Source organism: Lactuca virosa, chromosome 2, assembly GCF_052849685.1.
Source record: "Lactuca virosa cultivar CGN04683 chromosome 2, Lactuca_virosa_CGN04683_v6, whole genome shotgun sequence".
Taxonomy (NCBI): Eukaryota; Viridiplantae; Streptophyta; class Magnoliopsida; order Asterales; family Asteraceae; genus Lactuca; species Lactuca virosa.
In genome coordinates this window covers 281,640,027-281,662,091 of record NC_136427.1, presented here as the reverse complement: position 1 = coordinate 281,662,091, position 22,065 = coordinate 281,640,027, and the positions used below count along the sequence as shown (strand labels likewise).

Here is a 22,065-nt window from a genome sequence, read left to right as displayed (position 1 = left end):
GAGCATTGGATTAAACCCACGCTCACTTGGATCACTTCATGGATTTTATCACGAGTGATTGGTGAGACGATAATATCTTATATTCTTGAAACCGAGATGTGTGAGTTGTATCTTGCGAGTCGGTTACACATTGATAATATGTAAACGCACCAATAACTTGGTGTTATAAAACATATTGTTGTGTGTGATTCGGTGAGTGAGTGCAAGCAAGCATTGAATCAAAGTTTATCCGTTCCTTTTATCCAAAGTAGGATGAAAGCGATATCTGTGGGCCCCTCGATGATTTAGTGATGGCACCTAAGTGCTTGGCCAAGCCAGGACTAAATTGATGTGTTCAATTGTAGTCTGTTGTCAGTCGTCAGTCGTCATAAATCTGAAGTCGAGAAACAGCACATAGACAGAGAGAATGATTTAGATCCATGTCTCAGTCTATACGATATCTAGAATGGAGGAATATATGATCCCTTATCTAAAGGACACGCGTATCTGATAAGATCAGAGTTGACAGCGGCTTTGGAAAGCTACGATTGCAGATCAGGATCTGAAGTCATACGCATAATAGTTATTAGACTTATCCAAGTGGGAGACTGTTGGATTAGTGTCTAAGTCCATAACTATTTTGGTATGTACTTGACCCGATGGTGCATGGTCCTTTTGGGTTGCCTTCACCAAAGCAACTTGATAGGATGAATTATGGAGAGAAAGGATTAAATATGATTTATTAATATATTATGAGAATAATATATTAAAGGAAAAATCATATTGTTTAATTAATATTAGTCAAGAATTAATTGGTAATTAGTTTTGTGGCTAAAAGAGATTAATTAAACTTAAGGGACTAGAACTGTCAATTGTATGATAGTTGAATATTGAGCTAATGGACTACATATTAAAGGGATGGACGAATTCTATGGGAAAACCCATTAGAAATCGTCCTAGGCCTTTAAGGAAGGAGTCCATGGGTTGCTTAGGGCTTAAGCATCCAAATTAGGGTTTCCTTGTTTGATAACCCTAATAGCCTCTCTATTTAAAGGACCCTTATGGCTCAAAAACGTGGTGAACTGGTTGATTAGGGTTTCCACACGTTTTTGGTAGCCTCCTTCTCTTCTCTTCTTCATCCTCTTGCTCTTGGTGTTTGTGAACCATTAGAGGAGTGACATTTGTGACTCTAAGCTTTCTAAAGTCATTACAAGAAGGATTTGAGATTGTTATTGATACATAACAATCAAGGTATGATCTAAACCCTCATTCATATGTTATATTGATTATCATATACTAGATCTAGGGTTTATAGTCTTGGATGAATTGCATATACAATAGAGAAACCTAGATCCAAGCATTAGGGTTTGTATGAGCACATAGGATGTTCTTATGGCAAAACCCATCAGGAACAACCAAAAAGTCCCACGGATATCCAAAGCTTTTTGGGATTAGCTGGATATTACCGAAGGTTTATCCAAGGCTTTTCTTCGATCGCTACTCCATTAACAACTTTGACTCACAAAGGACCTACTTATGCTTGGAGTGATAAGCACAAAGAAGCATTCAAGTTGCTAAAGAAGAAGCTATGTGATACACCGATTCTTTCTCTACCCGATGGGGTTGAAGACTTCGCTGTCTATAGCGATGCATCTGGTGTTGGATTGGGTTGTGTGTTGACCCAAAGAGAAAAGGTGATAGCATATGCGTCTTGACAGCTGAAAGAGCATGAAAAGAACTACCACACTCATGATTTGGAGTTGGCAGCGGTAGTATTTGCTCTAAAGATATGGAGGCATTACCTCTATGGCACGAGGTGCAAACTTTTCACTGATCATAAGAGTCTCCAATATCTCTTTAATCAGAAAGAATTAAATATGAGGCAATGACGCTGGCTAGAGTTACTCAAGGACTACGACTGTGAGATACTTTACCACCCCAGTAAACCAAATGTGGTTGTTGATGCTCTCAGTCGGAAAGTCAATCTTGAAAGAAAAAGGCCAAGAGCATTGAGAATAGAAGTTGTCTCGACAATTATGGAGAGTATAAAGAAATCTCAAGGAGAAGCTTCTGAGAAGAATGACCAAAAGGAAGAACGTTTGGGCAAAACGTTAGTGTTCGGTATAAATAGTCACAGACTGAAGGTATTCCAAGATCGGATTTGGATACCTAAGTCAGGAGGAATAAGAGATCTTCTCATGGAAGAAGCTCACAAAACCATGTACTCGATACATCCCGGTAGCACTAAAATGTATAGGGACCTAAAACCCTATTACTGGTGGCCGATGATGAAGCTCTATATTGCAAAGTATGTGGCCGAGTGTGTGACATGTGTGAGAGTTAAGGCACAACATCAGAAACCATATGGGAGTTTAGAACCTTTACCTGTACCTATGGGTAAGTGGGAAGACATTGCCATGGATTTTGTCACGAAACTGCCCAGAACAAAGAATGGTCACGACATGAATTGGGTGGTCGTTGATCGCTTCACTAAGAGTGCGCACTTCATAGCAGCCAATGAGAAATGGTCTATGGATACGCTTGCAAATTCTTACGTGAAAGAAATTGTGAGGCTTCACGGTGTTACGTTAACGATTGTATCGGATCGAACGATTTTGGAAGAGTCTACAAGAGGAATTGGGTACCCAGTTGTGTTTGAGTACAGCTTACCATCCATAGACTGATGGTCAGAGCGAACGAAGAACGTCTAAATCTGACTTCGTATGAGGAAGTTATGATTTTTCGAAGTTTCGACTTAGCGGTATGCAGCCCAAAGTTCGAATATGAGATCGAGTGATTTCTAGCTGAAATCAATCTAAACAAGAATCGAAGATCTCGTCGATAGTAATGCAACGGTGAAAAGACAGACGAAAACGGACGTCAGATGAAGAAGTTATGAATTTCTAACGGAGTATTTCTGTCCCGGCTTACTAAAAATAATATAATAAAAGTTAAAGTAAAAATTAGCCGACAGAGTCTAAACAAGAGTTGTAGAGCATAATCTCACCTACGTGTGAATATAAAGAACGTCGAAAACGAAGCTCGTATGCGAGAGATATGAATTTCTGAAGTCCGAAACACAAACTTCGAGGTCTGTCAGAGCTCACGACGTGAGCAGGGTCCTCACGACGTGAGCAGGTGACGGATGTCCCCAGAGTCGGTCAGACCCAACTTGCGATGACGCATCGGATGATGGTCGAGCTCACGACGTGAGCACTTGAAACTCACGACGTGAGTATAGGAAAAGATGCCCTATAAATAGAATTCAAGGGGCAGCCAGGTTTGGTTGTTCCTTTATCACTCTCTCACTCCCGATACCCTCAATAGCTGTTTTGAAGTACCCCTGAAGCCCCGGTATCAATCCCGACACCTGAAGCAAGTCCCGAAGCACCGAAGATCCCGAGAAGAAAAGAGTTTTCGAGCCGAAGCTCTGCCCGCGAGAAGCCCGGTGTGTGAAGAGATCACAGTTTCACCGAAGAATACTGCTTTAAGAGCCGTAGTGCTGTCTGATAATTGTCTTATCAGGTGAGTGCATAGTCCCTTTCATATACACGATTTTAATACAAGTATTGATGAACGTATTAGATATATGATATGAGTAAGTGTGTAGTTGTTTTCTATAATACACATATATGAATTATACTCTATGAAATACGTGTTATGTGATTATATACTATTTGTTATGTGGTATGAGTATTGAATGAATATGTTATACAGGTTTTTAAGCTGTATATAAACAAGTATATTTTATCTACAAATATGTTGGGTAGAACATGGGTAGATAGTGATGTGTGATGAAATAAAAATGATGAGAGGCCTCGATGTTGTTGTTGATCTAGTCATCTAGCGGAGTATGGATGACGACCACAGACTCTTTCTAGACTGTCCAGTGGAACGCTGGCAGGTTCATAACCTGTAGGTGTTGTGAACGATGTGTTCACTGGTGTACTCTATCCCTCCTCATGGTTGCCTTTAGGACATCTATTGTCGAGGAAACCCCTTTGCAGTAGTGTCCGTCCCGATGAAAATCCTAGATTAGGTCCCTTGTAATAGTTGTTGTCATAGGGACGTAAAGTGAGGATAACGGGAATGGGTAATCGGGTTATTGTTGGTTGGTGAAATTAAATATAATTATTTATTGTGGGTTGAAAACCCTATATGCTCACCAGGCTCCCAAGCCTGACCCACTCAGTTTTATTTACATTACAGGTAGTGGCGCGAGAGCATAAGTTGGACAACTTGTGAAGATATTTTGTTTATAGGCCAGTAGTTGTATATAACTGATGTAAGGCTTATAATGTGCCGTTTATGCTTTTGGTCTGTATCGGAACATGACATCCCGAGTTTTGTTATATAATGAAAATACATTTCTTTAAGAAATGCTTTGATAAACCTTATTTTATCATGTGTTGTTTTGGGGGAAAATTCCGCAACTCTTTTAAATCAATGGATTTACTCTGAAATTATTTTAAAGGCATAAATGAAACCGGTATTTTCTGGCCGTGAAAAAGGGGATGTCACAGTTGGTATCAGAGCATTAGTTTAAGCGAACTAGGAATTTATAGGATTTCTAGACCTAAACTTGGGATGCTAAGTGAAGACTGTGAGGTGAGTGTCTGTTGTACTTTAGACACGAGCACTAGTTTATTTTAGGAAAGTTACCTAAAATGCTTTTATGTGTTAAATGTTATATGTTTGCCATATATGATATTATTTGTTCGGATCTACGGTTTGTTGCCAACCGGATCTGGAGACCTTATGTGTTTAGGATTCTAAGCGTGCGACTACGGAATTAGAACTAGCATGTAAACGTTTCGGAGTGATTTGGATAATTTAATTATCTATCGTGAATGAGGATCTAAATTCACCTTATTCGGTGTATAGATCAACAATGGCAAGAACAAGAAGCGGAGTTGGAAACGTGAACGAAAACAGGAATCAACCACCTGTAATCGAGCAAATACCTGTTGTAGCAGCAGCACCTGAGCCAATGACAATGGCTGGTGTACAATTGATGATTCAAACGATTTTGGATCGTCTGATGGAAGAAACTAGACGTCTGCTTTAGCAGAATCGTGAAGAACCTTCGATGCCGATTGTACAGCCCGAATTAAGTGAAGGGCAGTCGGAAGGAGGAAACTTCGGTGGGATTATTGGTCAAGACAACCCACCGTTGGTTGGACATAACAACCAGGATGGTGGAAATGATGTATGAGGATGCAAGTATAAAGATTTCATGGCATCCAAACCACCATGTCTATCCGGAAGCCCGACGCCGGTAGAAGTTATAAACTGGATCTCCGAAATGGAGACAATGTATATAAAGTAAGACTTAGAGCCTGAGTACCGATGCAGAGATAGCAGAAATGAGTATAGTTCCATATGCTTCCGCCGTTGGATCTATCATGTATGCTATGACATGTACTCGCCCTGATGTGGCCTTTTCTTTGAGCATGGTCAGTCGTTATCAGGAAAATCTAGGTAGAGCTCACTGGATAGAAGTTAAGAATATTCTCAAGTATCTGCGAAGGACTAAGGACTGGGTCCTAGTACTTGGTGGCAATGATACGTTGATAGTAACTGGGTATAGTGACGCCATATTTCAAACAGACAGAGACAACTTCCGTTCTTAATCTGGCTGGGTGTTTACCTTAAATGGAGGAGCGGTAACCTGGAAAAGTTCCAAACAAGATACAGTGGTTGATTCTACCTGTGAATCAGAGTACATAGAGGCGAGCGAAGCATCAAATGAGGCAATTTGGTTGAAGAACTTCATCAGAGACCTTGGAGTTGTTCCAGGCATTAGGGAGCCAATGAAAATTTTCTGTGATAACGAATGAGCGGTTGCCTTGACAACGGAACCAATAGATCATGGTAGATCAAGACATATCGACAGAAAATACCATTTCATCAGACATAGAGTAGAAGAAGGTCACCTCATAGTAAAAAGGGTATCATCAGAAGAGAATCCTACATATCCCCTCACAAAGGGTTTGAGTAGGGTCAAACACATTCAGCATGTCAGGAACATTGGTCTGAAAGATGATATTAGTTTTAATAGTTAAATAGTTAGTTTGAAACTTGTAACAAAGTAAATGTAATTGACTTTTGGTGATTAAATAATAGATCATTATTTATGAGTTTGTTTACTACCTTTTGTAAATTGTTTATTATTGTGTTTCATTTTGCATGTTTTACTTCCCGAATAATTCGATTATTCAAATTCCACAGTCGTTCGTACTTTTGGAAATAAGTAGTGAATTAAGATTGTCATGAATTATATTGTAGATTTTCTAAAGAGTTTTAGACATAGCAATGGCATTGCTGCAATGTTCATGAGTACTTTGAAATGGAGATTTAAGTGTTGGATTAACCCACGCTCAGAGAATTACTTCATGGAATTTATCACGAGTAATTCTGAGACGATAATATCTTATAATCTTGAAACGGAGATATATGAGTTGTGGTTTACAAATCAATTGTGCATTGATGACACGAAAATGTGTCAGTAACTTGATGTTATAAGACGTATTGTTGTGCATGATTTGATGAGTAAATGGTGCAAGCATATAAGTCAAAGTTTATTCGTTCCTTTTTCCTTAACGGGAAAAGCGATATCTTTGGGCCCCTCGGTGATTTGGTGTTGACTTATAGTGTCGGGCCCGGCCAGGACTAAATTGATGTGTTCGATTAGAAGTTCTATGTCATTACAAATCAGAAATCGGGAAACAAAGTATTGGACAATGAGATTTATTTTGTTCCATGTCTCATGTTCGAATGATATCTTGTAGAACGGAGGATTATATGATCACTTATCTTAGGACACGTAACTGACTGGGTCAGAGTTCGACAACGGCTTTTGGAAGCTACAATTTGCTAATCAGATTGGAAGTTATACTAGCAATTATAGTTATTAGACTTATCCAAGTGGGAGACTGTTGAATTAGGTGTCTAAGCCTATAACTATATTTGGTATATACTTGTATTGATAGTAGCATAGTTCTTTTGAGTTGCCCTCAAACCTAACAACTGGACAAGATGATTTTGGAGAGAGAGAGGGGTTGATTTATAATTTGAGTTAAATTGAAATAATTGTTTTATTAATATATTATGAAAATAATATATTAATTAGAAATCATATATTGTAATTAATAATTAATCAGAATTAATTTTGGGATTTGCAGGGACTGTTTGGTTATTTATTGAAAGTTCAAGTAAGAAGGCCCAAGGACCTCATTGGATGAGGTGGACGAAAATCACTTGGGCAAGCCCAAGAGTTTTCCTCCAAGCCCCTTTGAATGAGGGGAATGGGCTGCTTGGTCACCAAGCAAGGGAATTTAGGGTTTCCTCCGTAAACCCTAACTTTGGCACCAAGCTACCTCAGCTATATAAGGTACATAGCCCTTCACAATTTCGGCCATCTCTTCTTCCTCTTGGGTTAGCCGAAATTCTCACCTCCTCCTTCCGCTCTCCTCAATATCCCTCTTGCTAGCTTGGGTGTGATTCCATTAGAGACACGACAATTGTGGTGTTTGCTTCCAAAGGATCAACAAGAAGATTTCTTTGTTATTTGCTACAATAACAATCAAGGTATGTAATACTTAACCCTAATTTGGTATTTTCGAAAATAGCCTAGTGTTCTTAGGGTTTTCTTTTGATTTCATATCTATAGATTCAATACAGAAAACATAGATCTTTATTAGGGTTGCATGCAAACTTAAGAGTTTAAGTTTATTTGTTTTGCATAAAACCCATCAGTATGGGTCTTAGATATGATGTGTGAGTATAAACGAGTGCATAAGGCTTTCATTTGATGCTAATCTTTGTCTCTTTTCTCCCATAGTTCGTAACCTTTCTTCTTCCTCTTCTCTTGCTCTCTTTTGAAGACCAGTTGCAAGTTTTGGTGCTTAGAAGTGCTTATCTTTTAATACTTAATTTTCTAAAGTACTTAAAGGCTTAAGAAGTTACAAAGACAAATAGGAACTAACATTTCATTATGTCTTACTCTTGATGGTGGATACTTGCCGAGAAGATAAAGCTTCTTGTTATTTGTTATCTTCATCTACTCCCCAATCCCAAATGGGATCAAAGGCTCCAAATGTTGTCTTCTTAACATCATATGTGTTGTTATAATCTTTCTAGTCCATGTAATTGAATCATTTTGATGGTTTTGTTAAAATGATCTTAAAATAAACTAGTTCTTTTTGAATGCTTCTGTTTGTCGTATAAAACTATTTTATAATAATAATAATAATAAAATCGTTTTTAGCTTTCCATCACCGCCACCACCCCCACTTCTGCTACCTCCACCACTACCAACACCAACACAACAATCAACGCGACCACCAACACCAACACAACCATCACCGCCACCACCAACACCATCAATCATTTTTTATGAAGACTTTATAAAACAAACAAGTTTTTTTTATAAATACTAAAGACATGGAAAAGACTTTTGGTCCACATTTTATTTTGCATACGTAGAAAAAGACTAAAGACATTTTACATCTTCAAAAACAAACACCACAAAAATCACCGACTAGGGATTGTTGTGGCGTTAGGAATATAGGGGAACATCTTGCTCCTATTAACATCGAATGACAGAATCATTATTAATCATAACCCCGACAATTATACATAACTCCCAACATCTAAAACTAGCTCACGACCTTTAAGTAAAGACCACATATGCTCCTCTGTTGGCGATGGGTCACAACAAATCTTATACGAGTGTAAATGTGCTCATATTATCTTATATATGTGGTCCTAAATGGACTTAAACGGTCATGTTATGCATATAATTTCTCCTTGATGATTTTTGTAATGTCTATCTTTCCCTTAATGGACACTTAGGTTTCACAGAAACCATGATTAAGAACGTAAATACAACATCAACAAACACTAAAAAAATATTTCACAAAACAACTAAGATCGCATGAAATGTTCTAGGTTCCAGAAACTATAAATAACTACAAATTTAGTAAACGAAAAAAAATGTGAAAGAAACTATTCCATGAAATAGTTTTAGGATTTCACTAAATGCTCTTAGTTTGTGAAATAGTAACATGGTAAAAAGCCAAGTAAAATAGCAGTTCTATTAAAACTACTACCACATTTTTTTTAGAAAGAGACCAAAGCTTCGGCAAAACTTAAAACTACTACCAGATTGGACCACTATGTTATATAATCAACACATACATTTACATTGAAAGAACATGATAATAGACATTTCATGAAACACATTTAGTGTTTCTAAAAATGTTCCTAGTTCACGGACCAATAACTTGGTAAAAATTCACTAAACTAGTTGTTTTTAAAGTCGATATACTATTGCAATTACCCAAGATTTTATAAAATTAAAACATAACATGAAAAAACCATATCAAAGAGTTTGTAGTCCAATAGTATCAAATGTTGGTGTAAATAGTTTAAGTCTTGCTGGAGACAAAAATGAATAGTTTAGGAGTATGGTGGATATGAAATATGTGTATTTGTAGTTCTAAGAAAACAAGAAAAGTAAATGTTTAAGATTTCCCAAAATGTAGATACAGCATAAATCAAGAAAATTTTGGGGAATTTTCATCAACAATTCCTGTCATAGTGTTAGGGAAAACAACAAAAATAGGGATATACAAGATTACAAGGGGACCATTTGGGTCACAAAAAATATTTGTTTACAAAATACAATATTTTGTGACTATTGGTTTTTTTTTTTTTTATGTAGTTTGTGATTAGCCCAAAACCAATCCCCACTTGAATCATATTCAAATGTGATTGGGTTATTCGGAAGTAAACAGTAAGACATCACATGATCCTCCCGTGAACGTGGAAAAGACGGTGTTAGTGTATAACGGCGTGTATATCGGTCGTCAGATCAAACCCCGCGGTTTCAACTGGTGTAGGCCCCTTCTCGAGTCACAGCGCCAAACCCACACACGGCACCGTTTCTTCTTCTCCGTTAACAAATCTACTCTTCCGTCCCTTCCCTTCCCTTCTCTTCTCTCTCTCTAGGGTTAATATCAGAGCGTTCCCCCATATCCTGTCTGTCGTTGGAGTCGGCGATCAAATGCGTTGTCTCCACAGGTATCGTTCGATCCTATCCCTAATTTACTCTCAGTATCTTGATTTCTCTAGGGTTAGGGTTTCGTTGATCGTTCCTTTATCTTGAAACCGAGTGTATTAATCGATCGATTCTTGTGATAGCCGAATCGAATTTCTCGTCGATTGTTGAGAATTTCAATAATTTTTTCGTGGTTTTGTGAAATTAAAATGTATCTGAGGTGGTTTAGCTGTATTGGTTATGCTGTGGACTGATTTCGGTAAAGTTCTGTATAAAAGGGGATCTCTTTTATTTGATTTAGTTTTAGGACGGATTATATGACGTTCTTCTCATGCTGTTGAGCGTTGATTGTGGTGGGACTAAGGATTCCACCGAAGAAGATAGAATTACGATAATGCCTGCAAAAGAAAAATTAGGTGGAGATTTCACCTTATCCATGGATAACAATCATTTATCGACGATTCTTTCCATGGATTCAAGCTTATCCGCACATGATGAGATGGAGAGAGAGCTGAATCGGGCTGTGGATCTTAGCTTACCACCAGATATCAATCTCCCACTTTCAGCCGAACCCAGCCCTCCTCCTTTATCATGGCATGATCCAACTGATATGTTGGATGTCGGATTAGGCCCTCAACATTATGAGGTGGAAACAAATATTAACGCAACAAAAATTGGGAAAAAGTGTGCAAAACGTCTTGATAGCGTCTGGGGAGCTTGGTTTTTCTTTAACTTCTACTTCAAACCAGCTTTGAATGAGAAATCAAAGAACAAAGTAACCAGAGGCAACGGGTATGATAAATCAGATTTGAAGCTGGATGTGTTCTTGGTTCAACACGACATGGAGAACATGTACATGTGGACATTCAAAGAAAGACCTGAAAACGCGTTGGGGAAGATGCAGCTGAGAAGTTACATGAATGGCCATTCTCGCCAAGGTGAAAAACCATTCCCATTCAGTGCTGATAAAGGCTTTATTCGATCTCACAGAATGCAGAGAAAACAATACAGGGGTCTCTCGAATCCACAGTGTGTTCATGGAATCGAAGTTGTCCGATCACCAAATTTGATCGGATTAGATGAAGATGAAAGAAAAAAATGGATGGAGCTCACTGGACGCGACTTAAACTTCTCCATCCCTCATGATGCTAGTGACTTTGGTTCTTGGAGGAATCTTCCCACTACAGATTTTGAAATTGAACGCCCTCCGGTTATCAGGAGCATCAATTCAGCAAACGGAAATCATCATCAACCAAAAAGATTGCTAAATGGATCAGGTTTGAATCTTTCAAATCTTTCCATTCAGTTATCAGATCATGTAATAAACGGTGAAGCAAACGGAAACGGAAATGCTATAGATCTTATGGCTGGGTGCAACAGTAAACGAAGAAAAAACTTCTTCCCACATGGCAACGATGATGATAATTCAGATGGGGTTCATGATGGTGTTCTTGATGTCCAAGTCCACCCTCATGAGCCCCATTGGTTGACCGAGTTTTCGGGTGTCATGAGAAACACATATGGCCATGTAACAGCCGCCAAGACTATTTATGAAGATGAAGAAGGATTCTTGATTGTTGTAAGCTTGCCATGTGCAGATCTTCAAAGGGTGAAAGTAACATGGAAGAACACGTTCTCACACGGGATTGTGAAAATCTTTTGTGTAAGCACCGGGTGTATGCCCGTTTTGAAAAGGAAAGACCGGACTTTTAAGTTGACGGACCCCGCTCCGGAACATTGCCCGCCCGGTGAATTTGTGCGGGAAATTCCACTTCCGACCCGTATTCCGGAAGATGCTAAATTAGAAGCTTATGGTGATGAAAGTGGGACCATGCTTGAGATTATTGTGCCTAAGCATCGTGAAGGACCCGAAGAACATGAGGTTCGTGTTTGCCTTCGCCCTTCTCCTTGGAATGAAAGACCCTATGTTGACTTGTCAGAAAATTTAATTTAAGGATCTCTGGGATGGGTATTGTGTAGGGGTGATGTGATATGATATTACAGAACAGAAAGAAAAAAAAAAGTTTAATTTATGAATTTGTGGGTAGGAAGAAGAAGAAGATTGGGGCTTCATTGTTTTTGCTAACCTTTACCATATATACTCACTCCATTTGTCTCATAAAAGTTGTGGGTGATTTGTGATATCATGCAACTTTAGAATAACGGTAGAAATGTATGATGAATGGAGTAAGCGGTAGAAAGTCTAAAGTGGAATTGGGGTTATATAGATATCTTTTGCACTTTTTGTATTGGATCCTTGGTCGTTGGATTATTTATTTGAAATGTTGAAAAAAGAAAATTGTATAATTGTGTTTGTATTTTGTAGGACGATTTGGTAGTGATTTGTAATAGATGATGGTTGTTTTTTGTGCCATCGTTGATCTTGTGTTCTTTATGAATATATATTGTTTGTTTGCATCATTTAACCGGAAATGGTTTTGATGCCACATTGGTTGGTAAATATGGAATTAATGGTGATTTGTACAGGAATGATGGATCGAGTATAATCTTCAGGGCACATTATTGCCCATATTGGTGAACAAAATAAAAAATATATTTAAATCGACTTGAAGTTAATGTTAAGCATCATTTTTTTGAACGTCCACTTTTACTAAAATAACAAGCTGCTAAAAGAAATATTATACCAAGAAAAGTTCCATATCACCCAAGAGGTAGTAGCCATCATTATTACGTCAAGACACAATTTTGATTCTTATTTAGACCCGATTGTCAACCGAAACGATTCTCTCTTTAATCAAAACACACGTGGGATTATCTATCCCAAGCAATTCTTCCTTTAATCGAAACACACTTGGAATTATTAATATCCAATATCCCACCATCTGGCAATTTGCTCCCAAAGTAAGAATAAGTTTCAAATCGCAGAGTTGACTCGTAAAGATAAGACTGGGATGGACGATGGCCGTAGCTTTGACATGAATTGTCCCATTTTTGTTGATATATTCTAAAAAGTGATTGAAAGCTGTAAGGTGTCTAAGAACTGTTAATTGGTCAGCCAAATTGAAATAACATTTTACAACCTTAACCAGAACATAGATTCGTTAACAACTAAATAAATTACAAATACAACAACGTTACAATCATATAAGATTATAAGACTAAACATTCTTGAATATCTAGTTCACTTATCAACAAGTATTTCAATATTGTAATTAAATATTATTTTTTTGTGCAGGTATTTCAATTGCCACATGCTCTGTTAGTAAATAGTGTCATTTTTGGGATGAAAAAACCTATACAGTTTTTCGTGTTCAACAGGTTGAGAAAGATCATCTGCAATTTGCATTAGTGAATAACATTCTTCTAAGATTAAGATCTTATCAAAACAAACACAAGCCACTAACATGCGTTCATAAAACCAAAAAAAAAAAAAAAACCCACAGTTAATAGAGAAACATTGTCTTTTACATCAAGTATGACCAAAAGGAAACTAAAAAACAAGATCAATTCTTAATCAACTTCTTCAATCTTGGGACCTGCACCACTTCCACTTCCAGCATCAGCACCCATTCCACCCATATCAGGAACACCACCACCACCACCACCACCACCTTGATACATCTTAGCAATTATCGGATTACAAACACCCTCCAACTCCTTCAACTTATCCTCCAATTCCTCCACCTCAGCAAGCTGATTCGAATCCAACCACTGCACCGCCTGCTCAACCGCATCCTCCACCTTCTTCTTCTCATCCGCCGGAATCTTCCCCCGAATTTGTTCATCCTTCATCGTATTCCTCATATTATAAGCATAATTCTCAAGCGCATTCTTGGCCTCCACTTTCTTCTTATGCTCCTCATCTTCCGCCTTATACCTCTCAGCCTCCTGCACCATCTTCTCAATATCCTCCTTCGACAACCTCCCCTTATCATTCGTTATTGTAATCTTATTCTTCTGTCCACCAACTTTATCCTCAGCTGAAACATTCAAAATCCCATTCGCATCAATATCAAAACACACATTAATCTGAGGGACACCCCTAGGCGCAGGTGGAATCCCAGACAACTCAAACTTCCCCAACAAATTGTTATCCCTCGTTCTTGCCCTTTCCCCTTCGAATACTTGAATCAAAACACCAGGTTGATTGTCAGAATACGTCGAGAATATCTGCTCTTTTTTAGTTGGAATTGTAGTGTTTCTTGGAATCAACACAGTCATGACTCCACCAGCAGTTTCCAAACCAAGAGACAAAGGAGTGACATCCAATAGCAACAAGTCCTGCACCTTCTGGTTACCTTCACCTGTCAATATAGCAGCTTGAACAGCAGCACCATATGCAACAGCTTCATCAGGGTTGATGCTCTTGCAAAGCTCCTTTCCATTGAAAAAGTCTTGTAATAGTTGTTGCACTTTTGGGATTCTGGTTGATCCACCTACAAGAACGACTTCATCTACAGAGCTTTTGTCCATTTTGGCATCTCTCAAACATTTCTCCACTGGCTCCATACATTTTCTGAAGAGATCCATGTTGAGCTCTTCAAATCTCGCACGGGTGATAGTTGAGTAAAAATCGATACCTTCAAACAAGGAATCAATCTCGATTGTTGTCTGAGCAGTAGAAGAAAGCGTCCTTTTTGCTCTCTCGCATGCGGTTCTCAATCTTCGTAAAGCTCTAGGGTTTCCAGTAATGTCTTTCTTGTTCTTTCTCTTGAATTCCTGTACGAAATGGTTCACTAACCTGTTGTCGAAATCTTCACCCCCTAAATGCGTATCACCAGCTGTTGCTTTCACTTCGAAGATACCTTCTTCAATGGTGAGAAGTGAGACATCGAAAGTACCACCACCAAGGTCGAAGATAAGAACGTTTTTCTCCCCCGAGGAGGATGCCTTTTTATCAAGACCATATGCGATAGCAGCAGCCGTGGGCTCGTTGATTATACGCATTACATTCAAGCCAGCAATTGCACCGGCGTCCTTCGTGGCTTGACGTTGAGAGTCATTGAAGTAAGCAGGGACAGTGACGACAGCATTATTCACAGATGTGCCAAGGTATGCCTCTGCGATCTCCCTCATTTTTATCAGAACCATTGAAGAGATCTCTTCTGCTGCGAATTGCTTCTCTTCTCCTTTGTATGTCACCACAATCAGTGGTTTCTCGGCAGGGCCAGGAATGACCTTGAATGGCCATAGCTTTATGTCACTTTGGACAGAAGAGTCGGTAAACCTTCGGCCAATTAATCGTTTTGCATCTGCCATTATAACCAAGTTTGTTGTGAGTATGAAATCTAGTAAGCAGATGTAAATAGTACCAGAAACGGTATTTGTTGAAATCATGAAACAAGGAATAAATCAAACACTTTCAGGCAAGAAGGAAACAATAAAAACCTTACAGAACAGAGAGATCAACATACATACATACAATTGTTCATAAAAACTATTTTAACAGAGAGATCCAATATGTCCAACCTCATTATCCTAGCGGAAAGAGGTTAACATAATCTACATTAGTACAGGTAACAGATGTCGATTCAACCATACAACAGAACCAGTTGATACGATAAGAGCAAATATTCATTGCAAAATTTATCATAGTATGAGTTACGTGAGTTTAAAAAAATATACGATGAGTTAAACCACTTAAACATAATGGAAATCGATCTCGCTTAGCATCAGTAAACATGGAAACTATAACATCGAAAATAATATACGACATATAAGTATTTAAACAATGAACACAAAATCAAACCAAATCCACAAAAATCAAAGTGAAAAAACGAACATCATGGACTCATGGTACTTCCACGTCTAACAAATCACTCAATAGGCGAAACAGAGTATAGCAGCGAAAGCTTACCAAAAACCGTATTGATGGGATTCATTGCCACTTGATTTTTAGCAGCATCACCGATAAGACGTTCGGTATCGGTGAAAGCCACATAAGACGGTGTTGTCCTGTTACCCTGATCGTTTGCGATAATCTCGACGCGGTCGTGTTGCCATACTCCGACGCACGAATACGTCGTACCTAGATCGATACCGATTGCAGGTCCTTCACTTTTTCCAACCATATCGTCGAATCGATCACAAAAAGTAAGCACAGAGCTCGTAAAAAACAAATGCAAGGAGAATATGTGAGAATATTGAACAGTTTTCAGCGATTTGTGGAGGTTGATGATGGCAAGGGGTTTTATACAAATATGGTTTTTCTAGAAATTTCCTCCCCTTGATTTTGGGCCGTTAGATTAACACCAAAATATCGAATCCAACCGCTGAGAAATATGATATTTGCAAATCTTGACCTGCTTGACTCCGATTCGTCCCTTCTTCTCGTTCCTTCTGGAGTCTCGTTTCCTCTCGCGAATTTGGATGCATGTTCTTTTGCCGACGTGGCTCCTTTAATTTCAATTTTGTCCCCTTATTTTTCATGCATGTGAACTGCGCCATCCCCCCCCCCCCCCCCCCTACTATTTGAAGAGATACGATTCTTACCTTTTTTTTTTTTTTTTTTTTTTCCTTTTTTTAACCGTGTAAATATATTAGATAACTAACAAGGTGTTAGAAAACATTACAAGATATAAGAAGCAAAATGGCAAAGAACATATGACATATTTACCTATCGCCTGCTTAAATTGCTAGCAACTGGAATTCAATTTAGGAACATACGCCAAGCGAAGCAGTTAGCTTTGATAGGAATCCAATTGACCCATTTGAAAATCGAGTTACAATTACCAGCCACTGAATTCAAGATCAACAACCAAATAGATTTCACAAAAAAGATACCGGAAACATCAGCCTTCCATGTCCACTTATCCCGATCAAAGTCCAACTTCACAGAAGCAACAAGCTCTTTAAATGCTCCAAATCATTCTAGGATGACACCTCCACTCCCACAAACCCACAACATCAACTTCATCACTTGAGCCTTGATTTTTTCCACCACCATGCAATCTTTATAAGATTCAATATTATAAATATCCAGAAAAACATCTTTATTAATCATATTCCTGTGTCATTTTTCTTTCCAAAAATGCACATCTCAAGTATCAAATTCGAATTATCAAAATCCGAATTAATCCTAGAAATGGTAAGCCAAACTCCGAGAACAATGCATTTAGCTATCGGTTTTTATCAATATTTGGAACTGTATAACTAATTCGGAATGTTCGGAATACGAAGAACAATTTCGGAATGTGTGTCCGAATTTTTCCCTAATATTGTTAAATTAAGAATTAATATTGATTTGCATTAAAAAAGTGATACGTTGATAGCTTATTTTATTTCCTTATTTTTATTAGTTTATTTTAGTATTTTTAGCTCTTTTTATTAGTATTGCATTGTATATTCTTTATTTTCTTTATCATGGATCGTATCGGCGACTTTTTATTTTGCATGACGAATTTTGCAGGATTTTCGGTGTTCGTTGCGGACGCTGGTTGACTGGAAACGGGCTTAGTGGGCTCTCGAGGCATTGTTGGACTTGGCGGATCCATAAAAGGAGATTTGGGCCATAAGAGTTAAAGACTTGGATATTTTGGGCTTGTAAAGATGGGTCATAAACTTTTAATTTGGGCTTGGAGCATCCATTCCTTGAAGCTAAATGATGATTGGTTGGTTTAAATCACATGGATATGGAGGGGACCAAAGGAATCTTTGGTAGTGGAAGGGTGGAGTGGAGGAATGAAGGACCAATAGCATTACAGCAACATTTGCGCGGGTGGAATTTTCGTCGCGCGGGTACCCGCGCAACTGCCCAGTTTGGGCATTTTGGTCATTTGGCACACCATAACCTTGGAGGATCAGATCTAGCAGCTACAATCTGGATTTTACACCATTGAAGAGCTGAAGAAGGCGATTTGGAAGCACAAGACTCATTTCTTTTCATCTTTCCGAGTTATTTGGTAGTTTCTTTATGCAATTAGACTTTTGTGATTGTTGTTCTATTGCCATAAGTTGCTAAACTCTCTATATTTGTTAACTTTGATTAAAAACCTTTGAATGTTTGTGGGTTTTTGAAGGATTCATGCTAGATTATCAATTATCTTATGTTTATGGTTCTAGATCATATTTCTTATGCTTGTTTAATGCTTTGATCATGAGCTTGGCACTTGAATGAGCTATTGTTAGTTTATTTATTTGGTTTTGCATTGAATCATTGAATTAACTTAGAACAATGGCTTTATGATGGTAAAAATCATCTCTAGTTTATGAATCATAGCTCCTTTATGGATGTGTAAGCATTGACATCCTCTAAGAATTGGGGATTCCTTCTTTCTTAAGGCTAATTAACTTCTTGGGTTCAATTGTTTCAATTAAACCCCTGATCTTGATTAAGAAGGTGTGTTGTGGGCTTCCCCAACCTCCATACTACCTAAGAGGAATCTTGGCATATCATGCTTCATGATTGCTATAACCAATTTGGGATGAATGATAAGCTTCATGTTGAATCCTAATGATAAACACACAAATGTTCATTGTGTTGAATTGCCTTAGTTAACCAACTCTCTCTAATATTTGAGCATCTCACTATCTTGCTTAACTGCAAGTTTTTAGTTATTCAAGTCTTTTAGTTTTCAAATAATCATAACACCCCCCCCCCCTTTTTAGTTTAATTGTAGTTAGTTAGTTTATTTACAATAGTTCTTTTAGATTGCATTGGTGATTGAATACAACCATTTCCCCGAGGATCGATACCCCTTTTTACCATTATATTACATTTTATTTGCAAACAAAATGGTGTAATTTGCTTGGTGGATTTGACATCCCACCAAGTTTTGGCGCCGTTGCTGGGGAAATTGGTTATTGTTATTTGATTGTTTATGCCTGGGTTTACTGTAACATCCAAAAATTTCACGCCAAATTTAAACTTTTTCAATCACAAATAAAACCAGATAGTATTTGTTTACAAAAATGTTTTCAATCATTATTCATCAGAGTGTCCCAATAACCAGATCATAAGGATGAGGAGCGGTACGGTCACGCCTTCGCCTTGCCATGATCTCCTGAAGTACCTGAAACAATAAACTGAAAATTGTAAGCCCGAGGGCTTAGTGAGCTACCCCCAAAATACCAATATCACACCGATAATACCATATCAGTAACAGACAATCAACAACATGCATACTGGGCCATCGCCCTGACTGGACCGTCCTGTAGGGCCTACAGTCTATCTGAATCTGTCCCGAGCCTTCGGAATAACTGGACCGCCACGTGGGCCTACAGTCTCTCCGGACCACTCATAGGGTATGTTGGCCTTCAGCACAAAGCAGGACCGCCTCAACCCAAGCAACAAGCAAATAACCATGTGCGCATAACTAACATATACTGACATATACAAGCATCAAACATATCTATCTCACTGATCACCAATCATAGCAATCTCTCGTAACTAGAGCACCGACCTAGCAGGTCACTAACATATCAATCCCTACGGATCATAAGAGCATAACATACTGTCTATCCTGATTCCGATCTAACAGGTCATAACCACATGTAGCATACCATAACAATAACAACTAAAGGGCCGGCCTTGGTGCCTTAGACCATATCGATATAGTGAGGATAACTCACCTTGCAGATGTCGACTCGGTGGATAAACTTCAACCCTCGGATCACTGCCACAAACTCCACCACCTATTACCATAGTATAACCATACTGTAAGTTCTCAACCTCTCAAGGTACCCCATAAGTCAACTAGTCAACCTTTGGTCAAAGTCAAAGTCATCAGTCAAGGTCAACAGTCCATGTTGACCCTAACTCGCCGAGTACCCTCAGCTACTCGCAGAGTTCCATGAAATACCTGACCACTCGCCGAGTCACCGGAGTGACTCGTCGAGTTCTAAGGCTCGCGATTGGAACTCTAAGGCCACTCGTCGAGTTTTCCTTCTTGTGAATCGACGGTTGCACACGCATACATAAATTGGGGAAACCTCAACCGACTCGCCGAGTTGTTCATCCACTCATCGAGTCTACTGCAATCTTCATCGGACTCGCCAAGTTGTTCATCAAACTCATCGAGTTCAATGCCTATCTTCATATGACTCGCCGAGTCTCTTCAGCCCTTTAACCATGCAGACACTTTCTAAGCCATGCCCAGGCCCCAAATTGCATATCCAACTTCCTTAGGCATGCTTATCACGTAAAGTTGTAAACTTTACGTGCATGCAAGGCTTTAAGACCCTAAAATGGCACAACTAAGCTTGCAATGAAGTCACATCCTTGAGAGAAGGCTCATACTAGTCAAGGCTGATGGCTTTATGAATCTAGAAGCCAAGGGGAGTCCAGATCTGAAGTTACAACTTCAGATCTTGGCTTAGACACAAGAATCCTTTCCTAAACTTATGCACAAAAGGGTTTAGGAGAAAATGAGCCAAGGGAAAAATGATTTAATACCTTCAAGAGAGCCCTTTCTGATGTAGAACTTGAAACCCACAAGCTCTTGCTTCAACTAGCTTGCTTCCCAAGAGATTCCCTCACCAAAAATCTTCCTCCAAGCTAAAATTTCCAAAGAATACACACACAGTCGAGTTAGGGTTCTTCTGGACTCTCAATGGATTGCAAAGAGGCCAAAGGAGGCTTATGCTTCTTTAAATAGGGTGCAAAACCCCGGGATTTAGGGTTTCATCGGCCAGCTCCTGCCCGTCGAGTCCCTTCTTGGACTCGGCGAGTAGGCCACTAAATACGCGAACCAACCCGCTGCTACTCGACGAGTAGGGCGACCAACTCGTCGAGTAGGCCTTGAAACCAATTAAATTCTTATTTAAACAATACCTGAGAATCGGGGTGTTACATCTACAAGAACCGGTGAACTACTTTACAATCCGGGAATTGAAAAACTTGGTGGGATGTCAAGTCCACCAAGCAAATTACACCCTTTTGTTTGCAAATAACACGTAATATAATGGTAAAAAGGGGTATCGATCATCGGGGAAATGGTTGTATTCAATCACCAATGCAATCTAAAATGTGACAACCCGAAAAATATTTTTGCTTTGAAAGCTCAGTCAATCAACTCAACTGAGTGTCAGACTCATTGGTAATGAGTTCTAGCCTGGTTAAAGGTCATTCTAAGGAGTTTTGAGCCTAGTACACTTAAGGAATGAGTGTTAGAATGTACCTGCTAGAGACACTGTTCAACAAATCAAACTTTAACCTCTTCAAAAAGAGTTCACGACCACAACACTTGAGTTTACGGCCGTGCCGTAAACTCCCCCTTAAAGACTCATTTCCTTCACTTTTCATTCATTATCTCATTTCCACCTCAAGAAACTTGATTTCTCTCTCAAGTATCATCCCGATTTTCATCCTAGATCTTCATTTATGTAAGTATTCTATCCTTTGATTAGTTGATACACCTTCTTAACTAGCTTCATCCATTGATTTCATCCATAGAAATCATCTTTTCTTAGATCTTCAAGAAACACCAAGAACACCAAGAACACACACTAGTGTTCTTGGCCAAAATCAACCATTTCAAGCCTCTATATCGTAAGTACTCTTCCCTACACTTGATATCTAGTTAGGACTCATGCTTAGAGCCTTGAAAACATCAAAAACACAAGAACAAAAGGAGTTTACGGCCAAGCCATCTCCCATGGTCGTAAACCCCTTTAAGGGTGCCATTTTGGCCATAAACCCCCCTAGACGCAAAGCTTGTGACCTAGAACCCTTCCTTGATGGAAATAGGACCTTAAACTACTCCCAAATGCATAATGACCATGAGTTTACGGCTGTAAACCCCTTTGGGCCATAAACTCATCAAAAGCCTCCATTGAGTTGGTCTTTCTCATCCTTGTGTAGAGCAAAAGTCCCTCAAGCTTCCCTAGCCTTCAAACAAACACTTATGCATGTTTGACCATGAGTTTACGGCCGTAAACTCCCTTTGGCCGTAAACCCATGGTAGTAAACCCATGGTAGTAAAATCATGATAGTGCCATTCCACTTTCCTTTGATGAATCACATGTGATTCCAACACTTGGTCAAAGTGTTTCCTAGTCCCGAAAGGTGTTTCCTTTCATATAGTTGCTTATAAACACTATATTCATGCCAATATATGTCATTT

General features: G+C 38.8%; 2 protein-coding genes across 2 annotated transcripts; one reads left to right on the top strand and one right to left on the bottom strand.

The window, feature by feature from the left end:
* The first annotated feature begins 9,805 nt into the window (after window positions 1–9,805).
* LOC145161231 (uncharacterized) lies at window positions 9,806–12,416 on the top strand. Its single transcript, XM_079080728.1, has 2 exons — window positions 9,806–10,065; window positions 10,344–12,416. The coding sequence occupies exon 2, from the start codon at window positions 10,374–10,376 to the stop codon at window positions 11,994–11,996; it is 1,623 nt and encodes a 540-aa protein (XP_078936854.1). The 5' UTR covers window positions 9,806–10,065; window positions 10,344–10,373; the 3' UTR covers window positions 11,997–12,416.
* A 1,011-nt stretch (window positions 12,417–13,427) lies between these two features.
* LOC145161230 (heat shock cognate 70 kDa protein 2-like) lies at window positions 13,428–16,153 on the bottom strand. Its single transcript, XM_079080727.1, has 2 exons — window positions 15,861–16,153; window positions 13,428–15,255 (listed from the first exon to the last, which is right to left on the bottom strand). Exons 1-2 carry the CDS (start codon window positions 16,072–16,074, stop codon window positions 13,514–13,516), a joined length of 1,956 nt encoding a protein of 651 aa, XP_078936853.1. The 5' UTR covers window positions 16,075–16,153; the 3' UTR covers window positions 13,428–13,513.
* Between the last annotated feature and the right edge of the window lie 5,912 nt (window positions 16,154–22,065).

Bases quoted from the DNA above. Each gene is read 5' to 3' on its own strand.
- LOC145161231 (XM_079080728.1), top strand. From the start codon at position 10,374: ATGCTGTTGAGCGTTGATTGTGGTGGGACTAAGGATTCCACCGAAGAA.
- LOC145161230 (XM_079080727.1), bottom strand. From the start codon at position 16,074: ATGGTTGGAAAAAGTGAAGGACCTGCAATCGGTATCGATCTAGGTACG. The intron at 15,256-15,860 runs GTAAGCTTTCGC...TTATAATGGCAG, and splicing joins TCCCATCAATACGGTTTTTG to ATGCAAAACGATTAATTGGC.